At 43.1% G+C, this 26,205-nt stretch overlaps 1 protein-coding gene across 3 annotated transcripts in view; it reads left to right on the forward strand.

The window, feature by feature from the left end:
• LOC147726041 (CD209 antigen-like protein C) overlaps window positions 1–26,205 on the forward strand; it is a 686,697-nt gene that overhangs the window by 104,120 nt on the left and 556,372 nt on the right. For all 3 annotated transcript variants that reach the window (XM_086960159.1, XM_086960158.1, XM_086960160.1), the window contains 2 exons: window positions 4,436–4,540; window positions 15,454–15,561. In XM_086960159.1, the coding sequence (XP_086816285.1) occupies window positions 4,436–4,540; window positions 15,454–15,561 (213 nt within the window). The remainder of the gene's footprint in view (window positions 1–4,435; window positions 4,541–15,453; window positions 15,562–26,205) is intronic.

The following is a 26,205-nucleotide window of genomic DNA, read 5'->3' on the forward strand; positions in this document are numbered from 1 at the left end:
TGAAGTGACTGTAATTCTACAGAACACCCAGGGTAACGGACACCGAGGAGGCTCTCTCCCCTCAAGACTCGATTTCGAGCAAACAATTGACCACACGGGCCAACAGTAACTCCAAGACATCTCTTGATTAATTGAAGACGAGGCAGAGTGCACATCACTACCGGTATTCACCAGGTTCCTCTTAAAGCAGTGTCCACTTCTGTAACCTTATCCCTGAACCCTTCCGACCCCCACTGGGCGGATGTGTGTTAAAATGTTTATACCAGGCAAGCAAATGTATTGTTAGTCCTGATGATGATCCCGTAATATTGAGCATAAGGGATCGAAACGTCGACTTGTTAAAAGTGTTTTTACAGCCTAACGATTCTGTTTGATTGATGCTGTGACTAGCACTTGCTTGGCACTATTTAAAAAACCCTACCGAATTACAAGTGGCCAACTATGCTCTTTCTTGCCTAAAAACCCTCTTTGTTCGTTCACAAAACGGTACAGGATTGTGCCTTTGTCTACTCTACTATATATTTCACTGAAAAATAAAAATACCCTGTCCGGCTGGACAGTGGCCAATATAGCTCCTATTGTGGACTGTATTTTATCTGATAAATTTATATCCACAGACTCCTTGGGACCACTGTTGTTTATAAAGTATATGAATGTGTGTTCATATATAATAATATTCAACTGTAGTGATTCATATAATTTTTTATGTAGGCCTCACATGCCTTTCATTTGCCTACGTTAATTTGAAATCATGTGAGGTAGTCACCTAAGCCCTATGTGAAGTTTCATTTCTGTATTGACTAACAAAGGACTCACTTCTCGCTGAGAAGCATATTTAATAGAAATGTAAATATAGTGTTGCAATCCCAGGAAAAGGCACATGGGAAGGGACGTACTGTGAGCAAAGTAAAGTTCCGCCCACTTTCGTGGAAATGACAAAATGATACTACTATTTAAATTAATGAATCTTTATGAAGTTTGCAAAAAGGATAACTTAATTCTACCAGATTTGTGGGATTCACTGATCACCCCACAACAGCTCACTGTGAGTGACCAATGGGAACCCCATGGACTGATGGAATTGATACTTTAAGAGGTGTACACAAGGAACATTTTGAGGTATAATTTCCCCATCAGAGGAGTAGTAGGGGCTGGCTGCCATTTTCCTCTACCTCCTGGCATGCTGTTGAACAGACTTTTGATCTATATGGTCTTTTCTATGCCCCTTATCCACCTACACTCGATAGAATAGAGTTTAATGAACTAAACTATATCTAACTGCGACCTTCAAATCCTGTACTTTGCCCGCTGGTAAAGTTGCGAGGGAAATTACCTTAGGCTGAGAGGCTATCTGGCTCCTACTGTGGCTTGCAGTGTTGTAGTCCAGACTTGACCAGATCTAACTGAGGACGAACTTGAAACGATCCGCTTGCTTTGGTTTGTATGATTAACAACTGAACCTCAAAATATATCCTGTTTCCCTCCACAGACAATTTCTAGCTGTCTAATAATGATCTGGACGGTGTAGTAATACTACTTTGCCATTAAATCTGTTTTAAAATGCATTATCTTGACCTGTCTATGCAATACGAGCCATTAGATAAATGTTTCCATTAATTATCTTTATCGATTCTGTCTCATTCTTTAGTCATATTTCTTGGTTCCAAGGCATTTGTATCTGGGGGTAAACAGTCAAAATATTGATTTTTTAATTTCGACTTACACTTATATCGAGTTGCTAATATCGATGGGACAGAATATCGATGTCCAGAATATCGATGGCCAGAATATCGACCCTAAGGTAAGTAATATCGAAATTACTTATATCGATAGAATATATATCGATGTAAGTAATTTCGATTTACTAATATGTGTTAGAAATTTTAGTTAAGTATTTAAATTAATTGGTATAATATGTGTTTAATATGTTTTTATAAATAAAAAATATATAAAAGTAAATAATATGTTTTACTACTGGAGCGGGTTGTGGGTTTATAGGGGAATAGGGTGGGAAGTAATTTATTTGTAATTAAATAATTATTTTTTAATGATTAATTTATTTTGCAATTCAATATTAATTGGCAATGAATTATTTTAATTGATTAATAGAATAATTAATTGATAATTTTTGTATATTGTTAACTAAATTATATGTTTTACTACTGGAGCGGGTTGTGGGTTTATAGGGGAATAGGGTGGGAATTAATTTAATTGTAATATTAATTAATTTTGGGTAAAGGAGTATTTTTAGGGTTCAGGGTCAGTTTTCAGTTTTTGGGTAAAGGGGTATTTTTAGGGTTCAGGGTCAGTTTTCAGTTTTTGGGTAAAGGGGTATTTTTAGGGTTCAGGGTCAGTTTTCAGTTTTTGGGTAAAGGGGTATTTTTGGGGTTCAGGGTCAGTTTTCAGTTTTTGGGTAAAGGGGTATTTTTAGGGTTCAGGGTCAGTTTTTAGTTTTTGGGTAAAGGGGTATTTATAGGGTTCAGGGTCAGTTTTCAGTTTTTGGGTAAAGGGGTATTTTTAGGGTTCAGGGTCAGTTTTCAGTTTTTTGGTAAAGGGGTATTTTTTGGGTTCAGGGTCAGTTTTCAGTTCTTGGGTAAAGGAGTATTTTTTGGGTTCAGGGTCAGTTTTCAGTTTTTGGGTAAAGGGGTATTTTTAGGGTTCAGGGTCAGTTTTAGGTTTTTGGGTAAAGGGCTAATTTTAGGGTTCAGGGTCAGTTTTCCCTACTGTTGCACCCACTGGAGTGGGAATAGTAATTATTGTTAAGTAAGTATATATTATATATGATTTTTAATTATTATTTTTTAAATTAAATATGTATTATTCATTTTTTTACCATTATTACATATATTTAAATATGTTTAAGTAATTAATAAGTATTATTTACAGTATTTTTTATGTTATTTTAAATTTTAAAAAAATAGATATATTTAACAACGATATTTTTAACATCGATATTATTTTTTCGATATTTTGGTACTTACCATGTTGTACATAGGGCGTCGATATTTTTGCTATCGATATAATTACGCCGATATTTGTGTAGGTCGAAATTCTGTCTGTCGAAATTCTGTCATAGATCCGTATCTGGGACTAGAAAAGGTATTGAGTCAGGTTTCAGGTAAACAAGTATTGCAGGATCTCATAGAATAATTGTTCACGTTTCCAAGTATTCTTGTCTCTGGCATCTCAACAAAAAGATTCATTGGAGGACCTAATTTCTGGCGAAAAGAGAATCAATTGAGAATATTGTGAGTTTAAGGGATGATGACGAAATTGGCCTAGTGAGTAAAAACTTGCAATAAGGGTGAAGTAAATGTTGGTAAGCTTTCCGCTGCAACACTCTCAAGCAACACATGTTAAATCTTCACATAGGCCCTTGTCACTATCTCCGATTCGGATGTGGGCTTGCCGAATCCAATTCAGAAGGCTTGTTTCTGCGCGAACCAGTCACAGTTCAGAACAACAGATTGTGATTCCCAGAAACCGTAAGGGCTCTCCAAATCGCTTTTGAAAGGCATTCAGACACCGCAAGCCTTTCCAGGCCTGAATCGTACAGCTCTAGGGATTCTTTTTCTGAGTGTGCGATTATGATGACTAATTCGAACAGCCATTCCGAATCAGTTTCTCCAAAATGAAACAGTTGTCTGAATCGGTATGCGGGGGCCCGTAGCAAACCCCGCTTCAACCAGGGGTCCCACCTTCCCAACCATGCACAGTGTGGCAGGCACGATAGGGTGCCCGCCACAGGGTGTACATTTTTGCCCACTCACTCCTTTCTTCAATGGGAGCCTGTGTTCACTTTTGCAAGACAGGCTCCGATTGAAGTCAATGGGAGTATGACCAAATCGTGTTCGGATGCATACAAATGCATCCAAATCGATCGGTCGGACTTCCCTGATCCGAGTCGTTCAGAAAGCATTCCAGAAACGATTCGGCCATAGTGCTTTCCAGATTTGATCATAATCGGCCCCTAAAGAAGGAGGTTTTGCTACACATCTTTACATCCAATTGGGAATTTAGCATTATGAAAACTTTGCATAATTTCAGTGCATCTGCATGAGTGGCTTCAAAGTAAAACATGACAACGACTATCTATATCCACGTGTCGCGGTTTTGTAATTTAGGCACACAGTGGACACACAATGACAACATCTCTATGATGTAAGATTGACGTCTGGTAAGTTGAATATGTTGTTTTGCTGAGAATAATCAGTTAATAATCTGTTAAATGTGCAGGAAATGTATGCAAATCACCATGTTCATATACAATTGTAATGAATAAATCTAAAACGGTTCATGTTTAGTTGATCTTGGAAGGATCACAACCCATGTTTACCATGCAAGGATTTGAGCCTGCCATCCGGACATCACTGGCTTTCTGATGTAATGTAGATGTACAAAACTTACTGTAACTACTGTTTATGTACACATTTAGGTTTCCAAATTCTGGGGCATCTTTCAACGTTCCAAACAGCTGTGAATATGTTGAAGGCAAAGGAGGAAACAGCCAACAGAGACCAATCGTTGCTACAAGGCTTAAGTGAGTATCTGCGCAGGGAATTAAAAAACACATAATTTAGTTATGTTGTATCAGCCTTTCAATTCCGCATATCTTCCATTTCTAATACTAGTGTGGATTGTCCTGGTGTGTATGTGCAAGTTACTAACTTTTGTAGACAATGGCCAGGATCATTGAGGCAGTGGCACACAGTCCAGTGGCTTGCCAGGTCAGCGAGGCTATGGCTTCCACTCCTCTGCCTGCCAGACTTAGAAATCTGCGCCTGCCCGGTGGGTGTAATGTATTGTGATTATTTGTGTAGTAGGGGCCTTCTGGTCCCTGAAGGACTCGGTAGGAATGACTTAGTGTCGAGCTGTGTCTGGGTGTGGTTAAAGTTTGTGACGCATTGGGAGTTGGTTAATGGTTACACTCTGAAGAATATAGAAATGTACTAGACAGCTCTGTGTATGGAGTAGTCATTTGCATGCTACTGCGCTGGGGAGGACACCACAGTGGGGATTTTTGTTCCTCAGTGCAATTGCTGCTGCAGCAGCTCCACTTAAAGCACTGATCTTTTGCCAAGCGAACATCATGTTTGATGCACTCATACAGCAAAGTATTTTCTTTTGCCAGAACCAGCTCCCATAGCATCCATACTGCAACGTACGGGTTCAATAAAAAAGATTAACATGCTGTTGGGTGTGATGAATCAGCAAAAGTGACTCCAATTTTTTTGTTGTGACAAGAAAAGTCATTGGCGTGACTGTGTACTACCTTATCAAGTTCAGAGTCTTCCATTCGTCGGCATGCCTAGAATAGTGAATCTGTCTTCCTTCCCTCAAATATATATGTTTTTACCAATGTTTGTGGGACTGGAGTTAGAATAGTAAACCTATCTTAACCAACAATATGTGCTTTATTGTATATGGGTGAGGCTGTAGGTGGAGTAGTAAATTGGACCTACAAAACATATTCACTTTTTCCAGTGTTTGTGTCACTGAAGTTAGATTATTGGATCTGACCCCTCCCCAGATATACCCACTTTCCCCAATGTTTGTTGAACTGGAGTTAAAATAGTTAATCTAACCCCTCCCCAAATATATGGACTTTCCCCAATCTTTATGAGATTCAAGTTTTGATATAAAAATCTGCCTCACAAATATATGCACTTTCTCCATTGTTTTTTGGCACTAGAGTTTGACTAGTAGGACTGACTTCATCAGATATACTGATTTTATGCAAGTTACAACAGGCTTGAATTAGAACAGGAAATCACTTCCAAATAAAAGCTTTTTTCCAATATTTCAGGTGCTAGGGTTAGAATACTAAGGGGGCTGTGCTGGCAGAAAATGATCTTTTCCGTACTCCAGCAGTGGTCCTTCCGCCTGCTATATTACGATGATGATGGGTACCCCAGCGGAGGGAAAGTCCAGCCGCCGCTTTTCCACTGGTAGCAATCATCACAATTGCATTGCAGAGCAGTCAGCATGCTCACAATGGCGGTGGGGACTAGCATGCTCCGCTGGCAGAATTATGATGCCGGCAAAAGCCAGCCTTTCTCTTTCGGTAGAACCACCATTAAAAGGCTGGCGGAGAATGTCTTTTGGGGCCCGTAGTGGGCCCTCCTTGGGTTGGGGGGAGGTGTGGGTGTTGTGGAGAGTATCCATGGTACCCCCCTACATTTCACTGCACCAAGTGGCAGGCATAGTGTAGTGCCTGCCTCCTAGTGCGGTGAAATGCACAACATGCTCCTTTCAACATTGCAGCGGTGTTGCTGTCAGCAGCCACCGCTGCAATGTTAAAGGTGCGGAATCCGACGGCAGCGGTCCAATCATAATCGAGTATGCAAGAAAGCCACATGCATGGCGGTCGGACCCAATCACTGCTTATGGTGGTGGGCAGAACAAGTCTGACCGCCATCGTAATCAGCCCCTAAATGTGCTAGTCCTGAAGATATGCACTTTCTCCAATCTTGATGAGCCTGAAGTTTTAATTGTAAATTAGAATCTCCATCCCACCAAGGATATGCCTTTTTCCATTGTTTGTTGTGGGATTGCTGTCCGCCCACTTCCAAATGTATGCGCTTTACGAAACGGTGGGATTCCAGTTAGTACAGAAGATGTGTTTGGCCTCTCACTCACATATTTTTGTTGTACTGGAGATAGAAAAATAAATGTCCTCCCGCCCCAAATATATGCATTCACCTAAATTAGTTGGACTGGAGTTTTAATAGTAAAGCTAACACCTGCTCCCCCACCCCCCCCAATCTAGACATTTTGTCCGGTTTTTGTAATTGTAATTGTAATTGTAACTGGGTTTTATATCGCGCCAGCTCACCGACAGGTCTCAAAGCGCTACTAACCAAGTACAGCAACAAGAAACATGACAGGTATATACAAGCGTCTGGGGCAAGTGACCGTCGACTAGGAAATGAATGCGTCTTTGAAGAGTAAGGTCTTCAAGGACTTCCTAAACTGGAGAAGGTTGGACTCTCTGCGAAGTGTCTCCGGTAGCTTATTCCAGGTAGTCGGGGCCTGAACTGAAAAGGATCTGCCACCTTTAGTTGCCAGTTTAAAGCATGGGCAGGATAGCAGAAAGGAACCGGACGATCGCAGGGCGCGCTTGGGTTCGTATATTTCAAGCCTCTCTTTTATATAGGCTGGCGCCTGTCCGTGGATTGCTTTGTGGCAAATACACATACTCTTGAATTCAGCTCTTTGTACTATAGGCAACCAATGAAGCCTATAGAGCAAAGGGGAGGCATGGGTCCGCCTTGGCACTCCAAATATCAGGCGTGCTGCGTCATTCAGAGTAACCTGAAGACGGTTGGATACGTTTTTTGGGAGGCCAAGGTATAGAGCATTGCCATAGTCGATTCTCGACACTATAGTGGCTGAGACAATGGTTCGGAGCATGTTCCTTGAGAGTATGGGGACGAGCTTACGCAGTTGCCTGATTAGGTTGGTACAAGAACCAACTACAGCAGACACTTGGTTAGCCATCGAGAGTTCCTGGTCAATTTTCATCCCGAGGCTCTTGACGCTAGGGCACAGTTTTGGTGTAGGTCCAAGTTCTTGTGGCCAAAACAAATCATTCCAGGGGGAGGTCGAGGTTGAGACTACGAGAACCTCCATTTTGTCTGGGTTGATTTTTAATAAATTGGACGACATCCAGTTTACTGTAAAACGTAAGATGTCTTGGGCCATGGACTGAGCCGATGGTGTGTTGTCGATACTCAGCAGCAGCTGAGTATCATCGGCGTAGTTAAAAACTTTACAGTTCATGTTTGCCAGGGACTTTATCAGTGGCTGTAAGTAAAGGTTAAATAGGAGTGGAGAGAGCGCAGAGCCCTGCGGGACTCCACATGTTAAGGCTCCCGTATCGGAGACCTGATCTGCTACCTGGATTCTCTGCGTCCTCCCGGATAAAAAGGCTGTCAGCCATTTGAGGGCTTGCTCTCCTATCCCGAACCCAGCCAGTATGCCCAGGAGTAGTGCATGGCTGACAGTATCAAACGCCGCTGAAAGATCTAGTAATATCAGGGCGCTTGGCTTTTTACTGTCAGCAGTACATCTAAGCTCGTCTAGAACAGACAGCATTACTAGTTCCGTGCTATGGTGGGCACGGAAACCAGCTTGCCGCTCCTGGAGAAGATGGTGAGATTCCAGGAGGGATGAGAGAGATTTTAGCACGTGCTGTTCTAGAACTTTTGACAGAAATGGCAACTGGGAGATAGGCCTATAGTTCTTCAGGCTAGATGGATCTGCCCCAGACTTTTTTTATCAGGGGTCTGACGCGTGCTTCTTTAAAGGAGCTTGGTAATGATCCAGTGACTAGAGAGGTGTTTAGGAGGTCTAAGATCTGATCCTCTAGAATCGGCTCAGCTAGTCGGAGGATATCGGGTGGGCACGGATCGGCAGGGGAGCCAGACTTGGTGGACGCTACCAGTTGTCTCAGGGTGATAGGGTCGATTTCGGGGAATCTGGTAAAGATGGGGGTTGAGGGATTTAAAGGAGGCAGTTGTTCAGTGCATGATACTGCATTGTTTTTCTTGATATCAGACAAGATGGTTACTACTTTTTCAAGGAAGTATCCTTGAAAGGTATCACAGTCGATGGATATGACTATCTTTTCCTATCTTTTTTTGTGAGGCTGTTGTTCAAAATAGAAAGTCTGACTCCTCCTCCATACTTTCTCTATTACAAGCGTATTCTTATTACAAGAAATTGTATAAATGTGGGTCAATGACATTAACCTTGATAATTTTGAACCTTAACTTCCACCGAATGCCAACCCACCTGTTTTCACTCTGTTCTCCACTCTCATTCACAAGGAACGCATTGCCAAAAGAACTAAGATGGCCTGCTACCAATTCTCACTTATAAAGTGAAAATACCTCTTCCAGAAAGCCACCTCAGAACTGCTGTTTAAGTCCATATACTTTTGCATCTGAATTGTGGTAAAACCCTGCTCCATGGCCCCTAAGATTTCCCACTAGCATCCCTTAAGGTAGAGGTCTTCAAACTGTGGGGCGCTCCCCACTGGGGAGGCGTAGATAGGTTTCCAGGGGACCGCAAATGCCTCTGCAAAGACATGTAAATGAAGATGGCCTGGAAGGGCAGCGATGTTTTTTGGTGCATTTCCAGGCTGTCTTCATTTACACCGAAGTCCATGAAGTGAGATCAATCAGTGTTGTGAGGCAGGAGAGATATTGAGGGGCATATTATCAAGGGGGTTTATCTCCGCTTTTTTGGCTTTCAATGCCAAGAAAGCGGAGATAAAATTATCTCCCTATTACCAAGCTGTCGCTAACACCAGTTAGTGACAGCTAATAGGAGATAGCGACCATCTTGGGCCCCGCTTTGCATGTCAGTGATATTTATCACTAATGACATGCAAAGTGGGCGTGCCAAGATGTTAGCGACTGGAAACAGTCCCTAACATCGCTATCTCCTATTACCAACTTTTGGAGATATTTGCGCTAAGCGCGAATATCTCCAAAAGCTAACACCTGCCCTGAGCAGTTCTTAGCCATGTTATCCAATGGGAGGTGGATAACATGGCTAAGAGCATTTGCTCGATAATGCATGAATATCGCTGACTTTTCAGCGATATTCATGCATTGCGGCCGTTTTTTATCGCATTTGCGATAAACCTTGCTAATAGCAAGGTTTATCTGCGATAAAAATCGCCGATGTGCGGCGATAATTTTTGTCTCTAAACAAGTTAGAGACAAAAATTATCGCTAGTTGTTGGTAATATGCCCCTGAGTCTGTTATTTACTGGGATCTAAATACAGAATTTTTATCATTATAAATGAGTTAATACTAATGTGGACTGTACTTTTTTTTCTATGCCTATTATGATGCCAAAAAGGAGTATGATTTCACTTCATGAAAACATTGAAGATCTGTTTAGTTAATTAATTTTTTCCCTACAATATCAGATGCAAATGTCTGGCCAGTGGTAAAGTATGGTCCTCGTTGCTTCTGCTACATAACCACCCATTACTTTTGATATGACATTATTTGGCATGTGCCTGTATACTCAGTAGATGAAATACTTAATTCAGAGAGGCACATCACATTAAAGAGAAAGTTATATACCTGAATGAATATTAAGACATATTTTTTCCAGAGGAGTACAAAAAGAGAATCTATGTAAACAAGAGCAGCATCCAAATTGATGAGTGAAATGATGCGGTTAGTGCTTGTGGGGGCCACAAATGGTACTTGAATGCGCAGAACGAGTAGAAAACATGGTGAATAGTGAATTGAGGTGATAAAAGAGATCCAGGAAGATTATCTAGCAAATGCAGTTCACTGATAATTATGTGGAAAACGCTGCAGCTGCTGCAGAAACAGATAATTCCAGTGTCCCTGGCTTTAAGTGGCTGAATCAATTAATGGCTGATAAAAAGGCTGGTTTCTTTTTTAACTTTCTGCACTACCAACACAGCCTTCGCTTTCAGGCAGAGGCACATCTAAGTCAGTATTAACCATTCAGGGGCAGTTTTTTGTGAAAGCTGAGTCCATAGGGTGGCAGGCAGAAGGCCAGCACGGTTGCATTCAGATGCAGAGCCATAATCCTCTCTATCCCTGGGCCTCACAGTAATGGTTTAGGAGACAGAGGAAAGGAGCGAGATTCATAGATATGTTATCAAAGAGAAGGACCAGAATAGGGAGCACTGTATGGGGACTCATTTTTGTTGGAAGAAATCGATTCTTTTAATGCATGGATACAGCATTAAACCTTTCAGCCCTCATTTGCTCTTGAAAAATCTGGTTGAACATAAGTGCCATTGTACACCTTGAACGTAAATGGTGCCCATTCCACAACACAAATGATTTGCTCTCTTTTAGAGAACCCCAGAAAACATACCCAAAAACACTGAAGAGGCAAAGCAAGACCCCACAACTAACTTCAATATATCAAAAATAATTATGCAGCCCAAGATGCTTTCAGGAGAGATTCCCACAGCAATCTGTGACAATAAAACTAAGGCTAGTATTGCCACATTTGTAGATATTTCCCTGTCACTATCACGTCAAACTATTATGTCATGTAAATCAGGCTCACTCATTGATCCATGTCCACCATAAGGCTATTGTCACGGTAAGTCCGCTTACAAACCATATCTTGAACAACTCTTTAGCTACTGCTGCAGTCCCTCGTGCCTGGAAACTGGCAGTTGACAGACTATTACAAAAAAAAAACTAGCGGATTCCACCATTTAGACCAATCAGTCCTATCTTCCTGCTACCTGTATTGGCCAATATATTAGAAAAAAAATGTGGACCAGCAACATTTTGAGGAGTCCTACATTCTCTCCCCCGCCAGGTAATAGGGTTGGATTATCCCAAGGAGGTTTCTTGGCTCTACACCTACTCACACTCTAGACACACAAAGGGCAGGGATTGCAAAGTAGGAGTACACCTAATTGCTACCTTGTTTTACATGCTGGAATATATATACTGTCTTAGCACTATGGCAGGACTATATTTGCTCTTTACTTTTTTAAAGCTTGTAATCACTTTCAACTCCTCCTGTCCACTGATTATCACAGGACATATATTATTCAAGAACAACGTTGGTTCAATAAATATATTGAAAATGTCCCATTGTGTATTTGCTGTACAATTCTCTGAGAGCAAAGAGCATGAGTGACTGAACAGAAGGGTTCTGATCTGTTACGACAATCCCTGAGGGGTCAGAGTTGTCAACTTCAGTGGTTGCCAGAAATTATTGTCTCCGTGTTCAGGTTAGTAGGGCTGTGGTGGCACAGTGAGCTAACTGGTCTCTAGGCCAACAAATCCTGCAGCAGTGCTTGAAATCATTCTATGCACCTCACCCAAAGTTTATGTAGTCCAAACAAATGCACAGGTCCTACAGATTAGAGGGAACTACATGGCACAGCAGCATTCAATTTAAAGCCCTTCCTGCACATGAACAATCACTTTTGGTGTTTTGCTGTTTTTGTCTGCGCTGAACAATACAGCACATATAGAAACAGCAAAAACAATGAGAAAGTAATGATTTCTCTTTGTTGTGCCAGTTGTAGGCCAGGTTTACCCAGATCTTATTGTTGGCACTGCCCCATATTTATGCCAGCCTTGTAAATAAGGGGCAGCGTAAAAAAGCATTGGGTATTGCGGCGGAACACCCACTGCAACACCCATTGCATGAACATTTTACACTAAGTGCTGCATGAAATGGGGCATTATTTACAATGCGGTATTAAGCCGCGTTAGGTGGCTTAACACCACCTTGTAAATAAGGTGAAGGTGTTATCGCTTATGGAACATCAAAAAAAGTGACATTCTGGTGGCGATTACCCCTTGTAAATATACCCTTGGATGTTTAGTCAATGTTGTATTTACCGTTGTTAGCACCACCGGGTGTGTTACAGTGATGTACTCACTCACTGTTGGGACAAATGTCCTCCGTGTAGCTTTTTGAAGCTATGCCACCTTCTACTATATATTTTCTGGACAGCTGTGTCTATTTTTTGTCAATTGATTCAACAGTCATGAGACCACTGAAGGTGGTTTTTGAGACATCAGTGTTGGGCTCTGTCTTCAGGGTTATCCAAAGATCACTACCTTTTGTGAGAGTAGTTTGTGCCATGTCTACCAAGTCTTTGAAGTGTTGCAGTGTAAGGAGCTTGCTTCTCTTCTGGAGCACAAACATGCTGACCTGTACTCCTCTAAGGACTGTCTACCAGCTCCTGCCATATAATCCATCAATCAATCAATCACAAAATTTGTATAGCGCGCTACTCACCCGTAAGGGTCTCAAGGCGCTGGGGGGGGGTGGGTGGGGGGTTTGTTGCTACTGCTCGAACAGCCAGTTCTTGAGTTGTTTCCTGAAGGAGAGGTGATCCTGGGTCAGCCGTAGGTGAGTGGGGAGGGAGTTCATGTCTTAGCTGCCAGGTAGGAGAAGGATCTTCCTCCGATGGTGGATATCCGAATTCTTGGGACGGAGAAGAGGGCGAGGCTGGCGGATCGGAGCTGGCGGGTGGGTGTAAAGAACGTGAGGCGGCTGTTGAGGTACTTCGGTCCCAAGTCATGGAGAGCCTTGTGTGTGTGGGTGAGGAGTCTGAACGTGGTCCTCTTGTTGACTTGGAGCCAATGCTGGTCTTTCAGGTGGGCAGAGATGTGGCTGCGGCGCGGGGTGTCCAGGATGAGTCGTGCTGAGGCGTTCTGGATGCGCTGGAGTCTTTTCTGGAGTTTGGCTGTGGTTCCAGCGTAGAGGGTGTTCCTGTAGTCCAGACGGCTGGTGACGAGGGCCTGGGTGACCGACTTCCTGGTTTCGGGGGGCATCCATCGGAAGATCTTTCGGAGCATGCGCAGGGTGTTGAAGCAGGATGATGAGACTGCATTTACTTGCTTGGTCATCGTGAGAGAGGAGTCCAGGATGACGCCTAGGTTTCGTGCGTGGTCCGTTGGTTTGGGTGCGCTGCCCAGGGCAGGGGGCCACCAGGAGTCATCCCAGGCGGAAGGGGATGGTCCGAGGATGAGGACTTCCGTCTTGTCTGAGTTCAGTTTCAGATGGCTGATCTTCATCCATTCCGCAACGTCTTTCATTCCTTCCTGGAGGTTGGCCTTGGCGGTGGCGGGGTCCTTGGTGAGGGAGAGGATCAGCTGGGTGTCGTCGGCATAGGAGATGATGTTGAAGTTGTGTTGGCGGGCGATGGCTGCGAGGGGGCTCATGTAGACGTTGAAGAGGGTGGGGCTGAGTGAGGATCCTTGCGGGACACCGCAGATTACTTCGGTTACCGTGGATCGGAACGGGGGAGGCGGACTCTCTCGGTTCTTCCGGCGAGGAACGAGATGATCCACTCCAGTGCCGCTCCTTGGATTCCGGTGCTCCTGAGGCGCTGTGTCAGGGTGTGGTGGCAGACGGTGTCGAAGGATGCTGAGAGGTCCAGGAGGATGAGGGCAGCCATTTCCCCGTTGTCGAGCAGGGACCTGATGTCGTCGGTGGCTGCGATGAGGGTGGTCTCGGTGCTGTGGTTTGCTCGGAAGCCGGACTGTGAGGGGTCGAGGGATCCGTTGGTCTCGAGGAAGGCGGAGAGTTGTCTGTTGACGATCTTCTCGATAACTTTGGCTGGAAAGGGGAGGAGGGAGATGGGGCAGAAGTTCTTCAGGTCCATGGGGTCCGTTGTGGGTTTCTTGAGGAGGGCGCTCAGCTCGGCATGTTTCCAGCTCTCCAGGAAGGTGGCGGATGCAAAGGAGCTATTGATGATGTTCCGGAGTTCGGGTGCGATGGTGGAGTCGGCTTTGTTGAAGATGTGGTGTGGGCAGGGGTCGGTGGGGGAGCCGGAGTGGATGGTGTTCATCGTTCGAGTGGTGTCTTCGGCACTGACAGGGGTCCAGGTGCAGAGGGTGGTGGTTGGGGGCGCTGGTTCGGCGGTTGGGTGCGTGGTTTGTGCCCCGAAGGTCCATTCTGTCTCCGAAAACAAAGGCCTTGGTCATCATCATGTCTGGAACATGTAGTGGGAATGCCTGTGCATAGCTGAGGAGTTTGTGGAGTTCCATATTTGTATCTGCATTGCTCGTTGCATCCAATTGACATCACCTAGGTATCTTGGACAAGATGGTGGTCTTTGTTTTGGAAGACTGGGACTGTCTTTCCCTCTCCCTAAAACTAGCTGTAACTCATGATTGGGAGAGATGCCCTGGTTTCCCATCTTACATTTCTGCCTTCCTTATTTTTGACAAAGTGCCAGTCTCTCCGGACAGTAGGAGCTTCCAGACACCGGTATACACATTCCCATGAGCATTTCACCTTTGAAAAGTTTTTGATTCCATGATGGGTTTAAAGCAGGGGTCTCCAAACCGGTCCTGGAGGTCCAGATCCATGCCAGATTTTTTAAAATTACTACATGTATCTCAATGGGGATATCGAAAAAATCTGGGATGGATCCGGCCCTCCAGGACCGGTTTGGAGACCCCTCCATGACCACATGTGCTGTGTGAGTACTTTGTTAAACTGTAATGACTCTACTTTAAGGAAAACTGTGCACCAGACCAGGTTATACAAGTACAAGAACAAGGCAAGAAATCCCTCCTAAGTTTCCATTCTCTCTCAAGACTCCAGAACTAAGAGCTCTGTTAACTGCACACTACAATAGCCCTCCTCCATTCAGCCTCTCTTTGTAGTCTATTGCATGTACACCAACATTATTGCAAAATGTCCAGCTATTTCACTATTTCTCTCTTTCTGTAGATGCAAAATATTAGTGAGTTTGCAGTTGAGGCTTCCAGGAGGGTAGTAGCATATCCTCTTTCATCTAATTTGCTAGTGTTGCACTTTCCATACTCATAGCTAGAAATATGTAATACCAACAATTCTCAATTCAAATTGTCCTGCCTGAACCTTTTCTGAATGTTTTTAAAGGTATGTCTGATACTCACAAATAATCATTATTAACATGAAATTATCTTTTTCAGATTTTCAGATGCAGATTTATTTGAAAGATGTTGATAAGGAGACTAGAAAAATGATAGACTCATTCCAAATCCAGAATTCCTCATTTTTTTCAAAACGAGAGCTCGCTGGTGAGTACTATAATGTAATAAAAGATTGCTACACTGAGGTATGGTGTTTCAAGTGTGTGTGTGTCTGCTTGCATGACTGTGTGTGTTTCTGTGTGTGTGTTGGACATTGCCCTTTCTGCAGGGTTATCTTCCCCTGACTATTTTTCTGACATTCTTTTTGCTGGCTTTAGGGTTTTAGGCACTTTACCACCGCTAACTAGTGCTAATGTGCATGTGCACTCCCCCTTAAAATGCTAGGAAGGGTTTATACCAGTTTGGCATATTTAATTTACTTATACGTCACTTGTAAAGTGGTGTCCAATATATCCAGGGTCTGTAAATTCAATGCTACTAGTGGGCATGCAACACTGCTTGTGCCACCCATAGAAGTAGCCTTTCAAGCCTGTTTCATGCCTACCACTGCAGCCCCTGTGTGTGCAGTTTACTGTTATTAATTTATTTATTGGGCTTTTAAAGTGCAACAGCTACCCAAAAAGGGGTTCCCGGTGCTGATGAGATAATAAGCAATTGAGCAGATCACAATACTCTGATAAGAGGCAGGAGCAAGTTACTGATTAAAAAGCCAGGTCTTTATGGCTCTGCGAAAGTGAACATAGCAGGATTCCAAGCGTAAATTCAGAGGGAGGGAATTCCAAAGCTTAGGGCCCAGAAGGGAGAAGGACCTTCCCCCGATCCTGGCGCGACGCACTTTGGGCACACTGTAAAGGCCTTGAGATGAGGATCTCAGGCAGCGGGCAGGCGTGTAGATGTGAACAAGGGATTGTAAGTATCTTGGGGCATTGCCCCATTTGATTCTATACATAAGACAAAGTGTCTTAAATGTAACTCTGCTTTCAACTCTTAGCCAATGGAGTGCCTTAAGATGGCCAGACATACGTTCCATTCTATGACACTTACAAATGCTGTGACAAATGCTGTGACACAAATCTATGATCTTATTTTTTATCTTAATACCCGGTCCCTCATCCGCCACCAGCTTGAGATCTTTCAACTGCTGCATCAGAGCTCCATTGATATCCTTCTCCTAGCAGAAACCTGGATCACTGAAGACTCAGCCCCCGATATCCTCGCAGCAATCCCTACGGGATACTACATTATACATGCCAACCGGCCCGCTGGGAAGACTGGCGGCGGAGTGGCGGCTATCATCCGCTCTGAACATATTTTCTCCGAGATCACGTTGACATCTATTCCTTAAACGGAATGCTTAGCTCTAAAATTTTCCTCTGCTAAGTCGTCTTTTATTTGTGTTACCGTATATAGACCCCCTGAATATATGCCTCTCTTTCCCCAACTCTTCAGCGATTTCATCGCTCAACTTGCGATCAATCACGCTAACATCTTGGTGATTGGCGACTTCAATTATTGGCCATCTGATGCCCATGAAAGCCTACCTTCCGTGGAATTCACAGATCTCTTAAATAGCATGAACTTCTCTCAACACGTTCAAACCCTACCCACCACAAAGGCCATATCCTTGACCAAGTCTGGACATCCAACCTCGACATCTCACCTCCTGCTGTCCTACCCTGCTCCTGGTCCGATCATTACTTCATTTCCTTTCAATTACACCTGCACACTTTGTGTCCCCCTCCCCGTGCTAAGAATCTCATGGCTCGCAACTGGAAAAGAGCCAATCTGCCTGAATTCCATGATTTACTGGACTCTACTGCACCCACGTCATCGACCTCGCTAGGGGATCAGGCTGTCCATCTCGATGAATGGCTACGTCAGGCTAGCAATAAAGTTGCCCCTTTTAAAAAGATCAAAGCTAAGCGCCCTCACGACGCACAACGATGGTTCACGGACCAACTCAAAGCGGAAAAACTTGCCCTGCGGCAAGCTGAACGCCGTTGGCGTCGCAACTATGACCCACAGCTCAAACTTGTTTACACTGATTCTCTAAAATCCTATAAACAATCGATCCTGACAGCTAAGACGGCCTATTTTTCTCAAAAAATACTGGATTCGAACAACAAAACCAAGGACATCTTTTCAATTGTCAACGAGCTGTCCCTGCCTGAGAGAGTCACCCCCAATCCCAGCCTACTCAAACCCTGTGCGATTCGCTAAACTCTTACTTCATCGAGAAAATCACAACCATAAAAAACAATAACCCGACCCCTGCGTCCCCTACTCCTCCTCCCCTCCCCCCCAGGAATACCAGCACCCTGACGGAGTTTCCTCCCTTCTCCCTACAAGATTTTTCCTCTCTTCTCCTCAAAGTCAGCTCGGGGTCCCCCAATGACTGTTGCCCCCCGCAGATTCTGAGAGAAGCCTTTCTTGCGTGTCCAGGCCCCCCTCTGGCATTACTCAATAACTCCCTTGCTACTGGGGAGGTCCCTTGCTCCTTCAAGCAAGCTGCCGTCTTACCTATTTTAAAGAAACCCAACGCGGACCCCACAATACTAAGCAATTACAGACCCATTTCCCTCCTTCCCTACCTAGGAAAAATTTTGGAGACCCATGTCACCCGCTGCCTGAGCTCTTTTATTGAGAAATCCTCCTTTCTGGACCCTCAACAAGCAGGATTCAGACCCCTCCATTCCACTGAGGCGGTCATAGTAGCAGTCATGGACACCCTCAGGAAAGGTGCTGACAAAAACACCTCTCAGGCCCTTGTCCTACTAGACCTCTCGGCGGCATTCGACACGGTCGATCACACCATCCTGATCGACCGTGTCCACAATGCCGGCATACAGGGCGTGGCCCTTGACTGGCTCAGATCATTCCTTAACCAGCGATCACAATCTGTTCACCTGTCCACCTTCTCTGCAACCTACACATCCCTCACCTGTGGTGTCCCACAGGGCTCTGCACTATCCCCCCTTTTATTTAATTTGTATCTGCAACCCCTTTTAGCTTCCCTCCGCAACTCCCCGGTCACAATTTTCAACTACGTGGACGACCTCCAGTTAATTTTTCCCACTGACTCACTCCCTTCCTCCCGCTTTAACTTTCAGTCCATCATGCTGACCATCGCAGAGTGGATGTATCACAGCCAATTAAAGCTGAGCCCCACTAAAACTGAGCTCGTACTCGTGGGGGGTCCCACTCACCCATGGAATTCCACCTTCTGGCCAACATCTCTGGGGACGGCACCCACTCCTGTGAGCACTGTGAAAAGTCTGGGGGTGATCATCTCTGAAGACCTTTCAATGAGACCGCAAATTAACTCTGTCACCTCAGCCTGCTTCTTCCACCTCAGGCGGTTTCGCAAGATCAGCAGGTTTCTCACCAGAGAAGCCCTGATTCAAGTCATCATTGCACTCATCACCTCTAGGCTCGACTATGCCAACATGCTGTACGTGGGAATTCCTGCATGCCACCTCCACCGATTGCAGCTGGTGCAGAATCAGGCTGCCCGCCTGATTTTCCACCAGCCTAAACATCAGCACGTCACTCCCCTCCTTCGTAGTCTGCACTGGCTCCCGGTTTCCAAACGCTGCACCTTCAAGCTGGCATGCTCAGCCTTTAAGGCCCTTTCAGATGCAGCCCCCGCTTTCATCTCTTCGGTCTTGACTCGCCACATTCCCCCTAGAGCTCTTCGCTCAGCATCTCTGAACCTCCTTGTGGTCCCCAAATTCAAACGGAAAAAGCACGGTGGTTTGAGCTTCTCTGTTCTGGCCCCCTCCACTTGGAACTGCCTGCCACCCCCACTTCGTCTATGCCCCAACTATGACAGCTTTCGCAGACTATTAAAAACCCTGCTCTTCCAATCCGCCTACGAATAACTCCCTCGCCCTGGATCACTGTACCTGTCAACGAGCGCCATGAAACCGTTGGTGAAAGTGCGCGGTATAAATAATTTTAATGTAATGTTTAATGTAATGACACTGTGATATTGACTTGGCATATAAAACTACTTGCCAAGTTTTACAATTCCCTTTTATTATGCATAGGTCATTGCTAAGGTAGGCCCTAGGTAGTCCTATAGGCAGGGTGCTGTGTAAATAAAAGGTAAGACATGTACCTTTATGTTCTTCATGTCCTGATAGTGACAAATAGCTAAATTAGTTTTTCACTACTGTAAGGCCGACTCCTCTCATAGATTACCATTGGGAATTCCTTAATACACTTTTAAGTCATAATTACTGTTTAGAATGGAGTAGCTGCATCAGGTTTCATATCTTTGGAATGGTAATGATAAATCTTCTTTACTGGTAAAGTTGAAATTACCATTACTATTTTAAAAATGACACTTTCAGTAAGTGGGCATTTCTCTGCTCGTACTGCTCTGTGTGCACATTATATTTCAACATTTGATCCGGTGGATACATTTTATGGGGTTGAACGAGTTCGTGAACGCGGTAGGAGAAACGGGAGATCCTCAGGAGCACGCCAGGGATTCAACCCCATAAAATTTATCAACTGGATCAAATGTTGAAATATAATGTGTACAAAATGAAGAAATTTACAGAACAGATAACTTTGTAAATAGCCTTGAAAAAGCCCTGGCGCAATTCGCCACATGGGCGAAACACGTGTCGGCTGTTCACGCTTTTATCCACACTAATAAAGCAACTTTTCTACAAAACAAGGACTCCTTTGATTGCATTTAAATAATACAGGATTGAGCCTAAGGACACTACGATGTAATGCCTAACACACTCATCATCCCCTTCAAATACTTTACTGTCCGAAAACTCAATAGGTCCAGAGTTTTCTTGAGTGTGTTATCACTTTCAAAATCCTGTGAAAACTGATGAGGACTTGGACTCCCTTGTGGACCACTTTTCTACCAATATGTGTTTCCTATTTCATGATACTTGCTTCCCTCTCCCCTGCTGAGGAATAGGACTGGACCCATCTCACTTGAACACAGAGTGACTTTAAGGCCTTGATGTTTTGCTCCCTGTTCTGAATTCTCAAGAAAATCAAAAACTTCCTACAGGCCTACGCCAGCACCTGGACTCTGCCATCTATGAGTACTGCCATCCCAAATGGTGCCAATCCAGTCCTGGGTCCTTGAAAGTGAGATTCTGCTGTGCAGAGCCAACAAAATTGACGCAGTAATGACTTTGTGCTGATAGGAACCGGGGCATTGGCCTTCAACGCCGATGTAGTAGTTGATCGACAACATCGCTTTGACAAATTGCACAGTTTGACAATAACAGACAGCTCTGCTCTACCCCGATTCACAGCCTGCATCGTAAAATGGGTTCATCAATGAAGGCATCATTCCCTGCACAGATCGGAACCTAAGCATTCAGTCTTCAAAGTCGCTGCTTGCCCCATCTAAGCTACTTTTTTCAGTGAGACTTGTGTGAGCCCTTTAGCCAGCCTGCCCTCCTGGCTAAAGGGCCCCCCCTGCCGGGACCTGAACTCACATCTCAATCTTAGATATACTCATTTATATACTCCAACACTGATATATACTGCCTTTTACATATGCAGTTACTCACACATGTACCGCTGAGGCATGCATTCACTTACCAAGACACTCATACACACTGACCCAGCCATAGAGCCCTTCACAGATATAGACTTGAACACATATACCCAGCAAATTATCCACTCACACATCTATGTACAAAGTCATACCCTTCAGCCACCCATCAAGACACTAAGGTACCCAAAGAGATACTCAGACAAGCAATCATTAGCTGATATAGATCGTCATTTAGCTGCTAACGAAACCATGCAACCGCTTACACACCAACTGAAAACCTAAAGTGTCTGTATCAGTTGGTAATACATGTATTAAGGAAGACATAGAGTGCATGTATGAATTAGTGGGTGTATGTATTAGCTGTTGTATTAGACTGTAAGTATGTGTTAGTATATATTTAAATAAGTAAGGTAAAATGTATATATCTGTACAGGTGAGTAAATGAAAGTGTGATTGATTATTTCCTTGACTGACAAAGTGCGTGATTAACTCTAACAATAGGAGACGGTGTGTGAGTGTCTGTATAGATATGTGACTGGATATGATAATGCTGTTTTGATGACTAACTATATGTATGAGTGACTGTATGGGTGAATGAGTGCATGTGTGTGTAGACCTACAAATTAGTGAGTGGATATGTACTAACTGGTATTGGTGTGCTAATGGTTTCGAAAATTATACTCAGTATTTTACAGTGGGTGTATCAAGTGTTATATTAGGGTCTGATAAGGTGCATCAGATTTTCACGTGGATGATGTGATCAGTGATGTCATCAGTGATGTCAATTCAATTTCAAAAGCTTTTATTCGATTTGTAAAACAAATCATACAAGCAGGACAAATTTACATATGTAACATGAATTTCTAAAATTTCATCAAAGTCACAAAATCTAAAGACTATCTAAAAACCATCATAAACATAATATGTAATTTTCTAAAAACATGATTTGACCAGTAAAATTAGGGTTTGGACGATACACAGTCTGTTGCCTAATAAAAACTAAATTCATTTATAATACATAAAAATATGCGGACAAATATACAGACAGAAAGCCGCAGTTAAAACAAAATACAGTCAAAAGTATCAAATGGCTATGGCTTTCCTGGCAGCTGTACATTTTATTATATATGACGCTACGAAATAACAGATATCCAGATACTTTAAAGAGCATAGTAGCTGTAATGCATTCTTCGCAGAAAGAACATTATTTTTTAAAAAGACGAGTTTTAGATATATTACCCTAAAGGAATAGTAAAATTTGCAAAACAATAAAAAGTGACAGCAACTTTGTCGTGAAATGTTATCACAAGGGCATACGGTATCAGATCTGGTTTTCATTACAGGGAATGCAACAAGATGATGTACGATTCCCAACCTTAAGCGTGTTAATACAAACCGGTGAGAATTACGAGTGACACCAGAAAGATAAGGTTGGAAACCGGTGGTTAAATTGCAATCTCGGTAAAACATCACAGTTTGTAGCGTTCCGGACACCCTGTCGCGACTCTCCTTTTTGTGATTTGAAAACCTTTGTTTTATATCATTTTTGGGGATAGAAACAACAGATTTGGGGTCAAGAAATATGTCACACTGGAATAGGAGATGAAACCAGTAGTGTATATACTTAAGCCACATGATACGGGAGGAGTGGTCCAGCTTGAGACAATCAAGGATTATCTCCTGGGTAAATTGTGTTTCAGTCTTGGCCCATATTGAACGCCATAGCAGCAGGCGACGTAGTGCTGCTAAATCTGAGATAAATTCAATTCCGACTTCTTCATGAATCAGTTCTACTGATGCTGAGGGAGGTACACACAGCAACTTTCTCAGGAACTTGTTTTCATCTCTCTGCACAGTTGGAGCAACGCAGTGTCCCCACACCCCCGCACCATACAGTGCTGATGTGACACATCTAACGTTATAAATGTTCATCATATCTTTAATACTCCTCACCCCAAGTTTAGATGAAAATTTAAAAATACTGTTGGTGTACTTCCTCATTTTTAACCTGATGTTGTCGAATTCAGGTTGCCATGTCCCAGTACTTGCATAGGTAATTCCTAGATAGCAAAAGGTTTTAACTTGAGTCATCTTAGCCTTTTCTATAAAAAAGCTAGAATTTGCTTTCTTGGCTTTCATCCCACAGGACATTACAAAGGTTTTAGATTTGTTTACCAGAAGTCTTCTACTTTCAATAAACAACATGAATCTGTCGATAAGGTGCTGTAAACCGATCTGTGTGCGGGACAATAACACAGCGTTGTCCGCATACATCTGCACTTTAATGCAACTAAAGTTGAGATAAATCTTACACAGTATTCAGAAGTTGCTGCAAACTGCAGAGATCAACAATATTCACGCGATAAGTGGTAAAAAAATGTATGCGGACTGAAAAAACCATAGGTTTCACACCAGCTATAGTTAGGAATTAGCATTTAAAAAACCTATTCAATTCACTGAAAAAACCATAGGTTTCACACCAGTTATAGTTAGCTGGAAATGTTACTGACATAAAACCATAGAAATTCCAACGTTATAGTTAGTTGGACTCACTATAACAAGCGTGCCTGCAATGCACTGCTGATGACGTCACATATTACATCACTCATGACATCACTGATGACACCAGCCAGTGAATGTGTGTCTTTCTGAAAAATCAATATGTTTTATATATGTATTTGTAAAGGTTGATGGAAGAATAAATGGTTAAATAAGTGTGTAAATGGATGTTTTAAAAAAAATGATTGGTTAACTGCCTTATTAAGTGTATTTTATTGAATACATATATTAGCGAGTAACTTTTAAATATTGAAATATATGTATCAGTGTTTCACTTTGTGTATAAGTGGCTGCATGGGTTGGTGACTGACTGACTGTTTGTGTTTTGAAGACAGTATATGTGCAAGACTGTGTGGGTGGATGAGTGTGAATATGTGTGTGTTAGTGAGTGAATGACTGTCTCACTATTGTCTTTATTAGTAACTACATATATTTTAATCTAGTGTATGTGAGTTTTCATGTATATAAGTGAGTATATGTGAGAGTAAGAGATTGTAAGAGTTTCTGTTTAAATAAGTATGTGTTTCTATAAGTGATTGTTTAAGAGAGTAAGTATGTGTAAGTTTCCTCAGAAGTAAGGAGGTAGTGTGTGTATAGTTGTATATGCAAATAAATGGATGTTCAATAGTTTATTTGCATGTGTGAGTATGTGTGTGAGTAACTTTTGAATGACTGTCGGTGTATAACAGGATGTATGGATGTATCACTACATATGATGAGTGAGTATATGTATGAGTGACTATATAGAACTGTTGGTGAATGAGTGGGTGTGTATTTAGATGGTGGAATTACTGAATTGGTTGTTGTCACTGGTATGGGTATCTCAATTTTTTTGAAAATGTTAGTTTCTATTTTTGAATATGTGTTTCAAGGGTTACATTACACTAAAAGGAGGTCTGCCACTCTGTCACAAGGATGGTGTCATAAGTGATGTCATGAGTGATGTCACTTACGATGTCATGAGTGATGTAATATGTGACGTCATCAGCAGTGCATTGCAGGCGCGCTTGTTACAGTGAGTCCATCTAACTTTAACGTTCGAATTTCTATGGTTTTATGTCAGAAAAATTTCCAGCTAACTATAACTGGTGTGAAACCTATCGTTTTTTCAGTGAATTTAATAGGTTTTTTAAATGCTAATTCCTAACTATAACTGGTGTGAAACCTATGGTTTTTTCAGTGAATTTCATAGGTTTTTTAAATGCTAATTCCTAACTATATATAGGGCCTCAAACCTATGAAATGTAACATTTTTTATAATGAATCCTATATTGTATATTTATATAATACAATTATTTTTTTTTGCCCTGGAGCGCTCCAGGTGCGCGCCCCGGTGAGCGCACCGGAAAGCGCAGTTTTCTGGCACGCCCCGGGGCGCGCACAGGTGAGCGTCCCGTTAGCGCTATTGCCGTGAACGAAAACATCATCGTGACGTATCGCGTATCCGCGTCTGCGTGATACGCACGGCGTAAGCGCACCCGGAAGCACTCGAGCGAATACAATCGCGCAACGTAAGCATTTGATGCGCTTATTCGACACGCCCCGGGGCGTGCCCGGGGGGCGTGTTGCGTAAGCGCGTCGGGTCATGTGACCTGAAAATAACACTTTTAATGGTGCAGAACAGTTTTGGTTTCCAAATGATGAAAGCCCGGGTCATATGACCTGAAAATAACACTTTTCATTGGTTCAGGACAGTTTTTTTTTCCAAATGATGAAAGCCCCCACCTTTTTTCCTTATTCTGACTATGTCCTTTGACTGAGGAAGACCTGTTTGGAGATCTGTGACTAATATTTTGTACTTTAAAATGGCTACAGTAGCAGCAGCAGCTGGAGCATCTGCACCGCCAAGAGGACCACCACAACACCACAGTGGTGGAGATGAAGAAGAGGAGGAGGAGGAGGAGGAGGGGAGTAGGACATTCCTACCAGAAGACAATACCCGATATAGGCCAAAGCAGCACATTGTATGGGAGTTTTTTTCCATCCCAGAGGGTAAGAAGAAAGTGAATGCGCCAAAGGTGACTTGCCAAATCTGTGGCATTGAACTTTCAAGGGGGATTCCTAATAAAAAATGCTCACTTGGCAATAACACCATGATTCGGCACAAGCAGCGCAAGCATCCCAACAACTATGCTGCGGCAGAGGTGAGAGAACTGGCCAGAAACCCTGCCCAATCTTCACCCAGCACCTCCAAACGAAAGCAACCCACTCCATCGGGACCAGAGATAAGGGAGATGGTCGGAAACATACAACCATAGTTTGGGGAATACAAGATCTCTTGTATATTTTGTGGTAAGACGATCACCTATAGCGAGCAAAGCATAAAGCTCATCAACCGTGCTGGTGACAACCACAATTGCCCCAAAAAACTCCAGTTGAGCCGTTTACAATTCCCAGTTTTTTGTTTCTCCCCATAAAAATAACAAAAAAATATAAAATAGTTCATAAAACTCAAAAAAAGTACAAATTGTTCAAAATAAATAAATAAATAAAACAACAAAAGAAGAAAAAAAACAGTTCTTTTTAGAACTACCTCCAATTTATAAAAAAGGCTACATTTTTTAAAAACTCAGTCATTCTTTTTTCCCCATGGTACGCTCCCCGGTTCGCTCCCCGGTGCGCGTACCAGGCGCCCCCCGCCCTTTTATAGCCCCCACATCAAACCTAGGGGGTCAGGGGGGTCTACTCTGCCC

This window comes from Lissotriton vulgaris, chromosome 3_1 (genome assembly GCF_964263255.1).
Source record: "Lissotriton vulgaris chromosome 3_1, aLisVul1.2, whole genome shotgun sequence".
Taxonomy (NCBI): Eukaryota; Metazoa; Chordata; class Amphibia; order Caudata; family Salamandridae; genus Lissotriton; species Lissotriton vulgaris.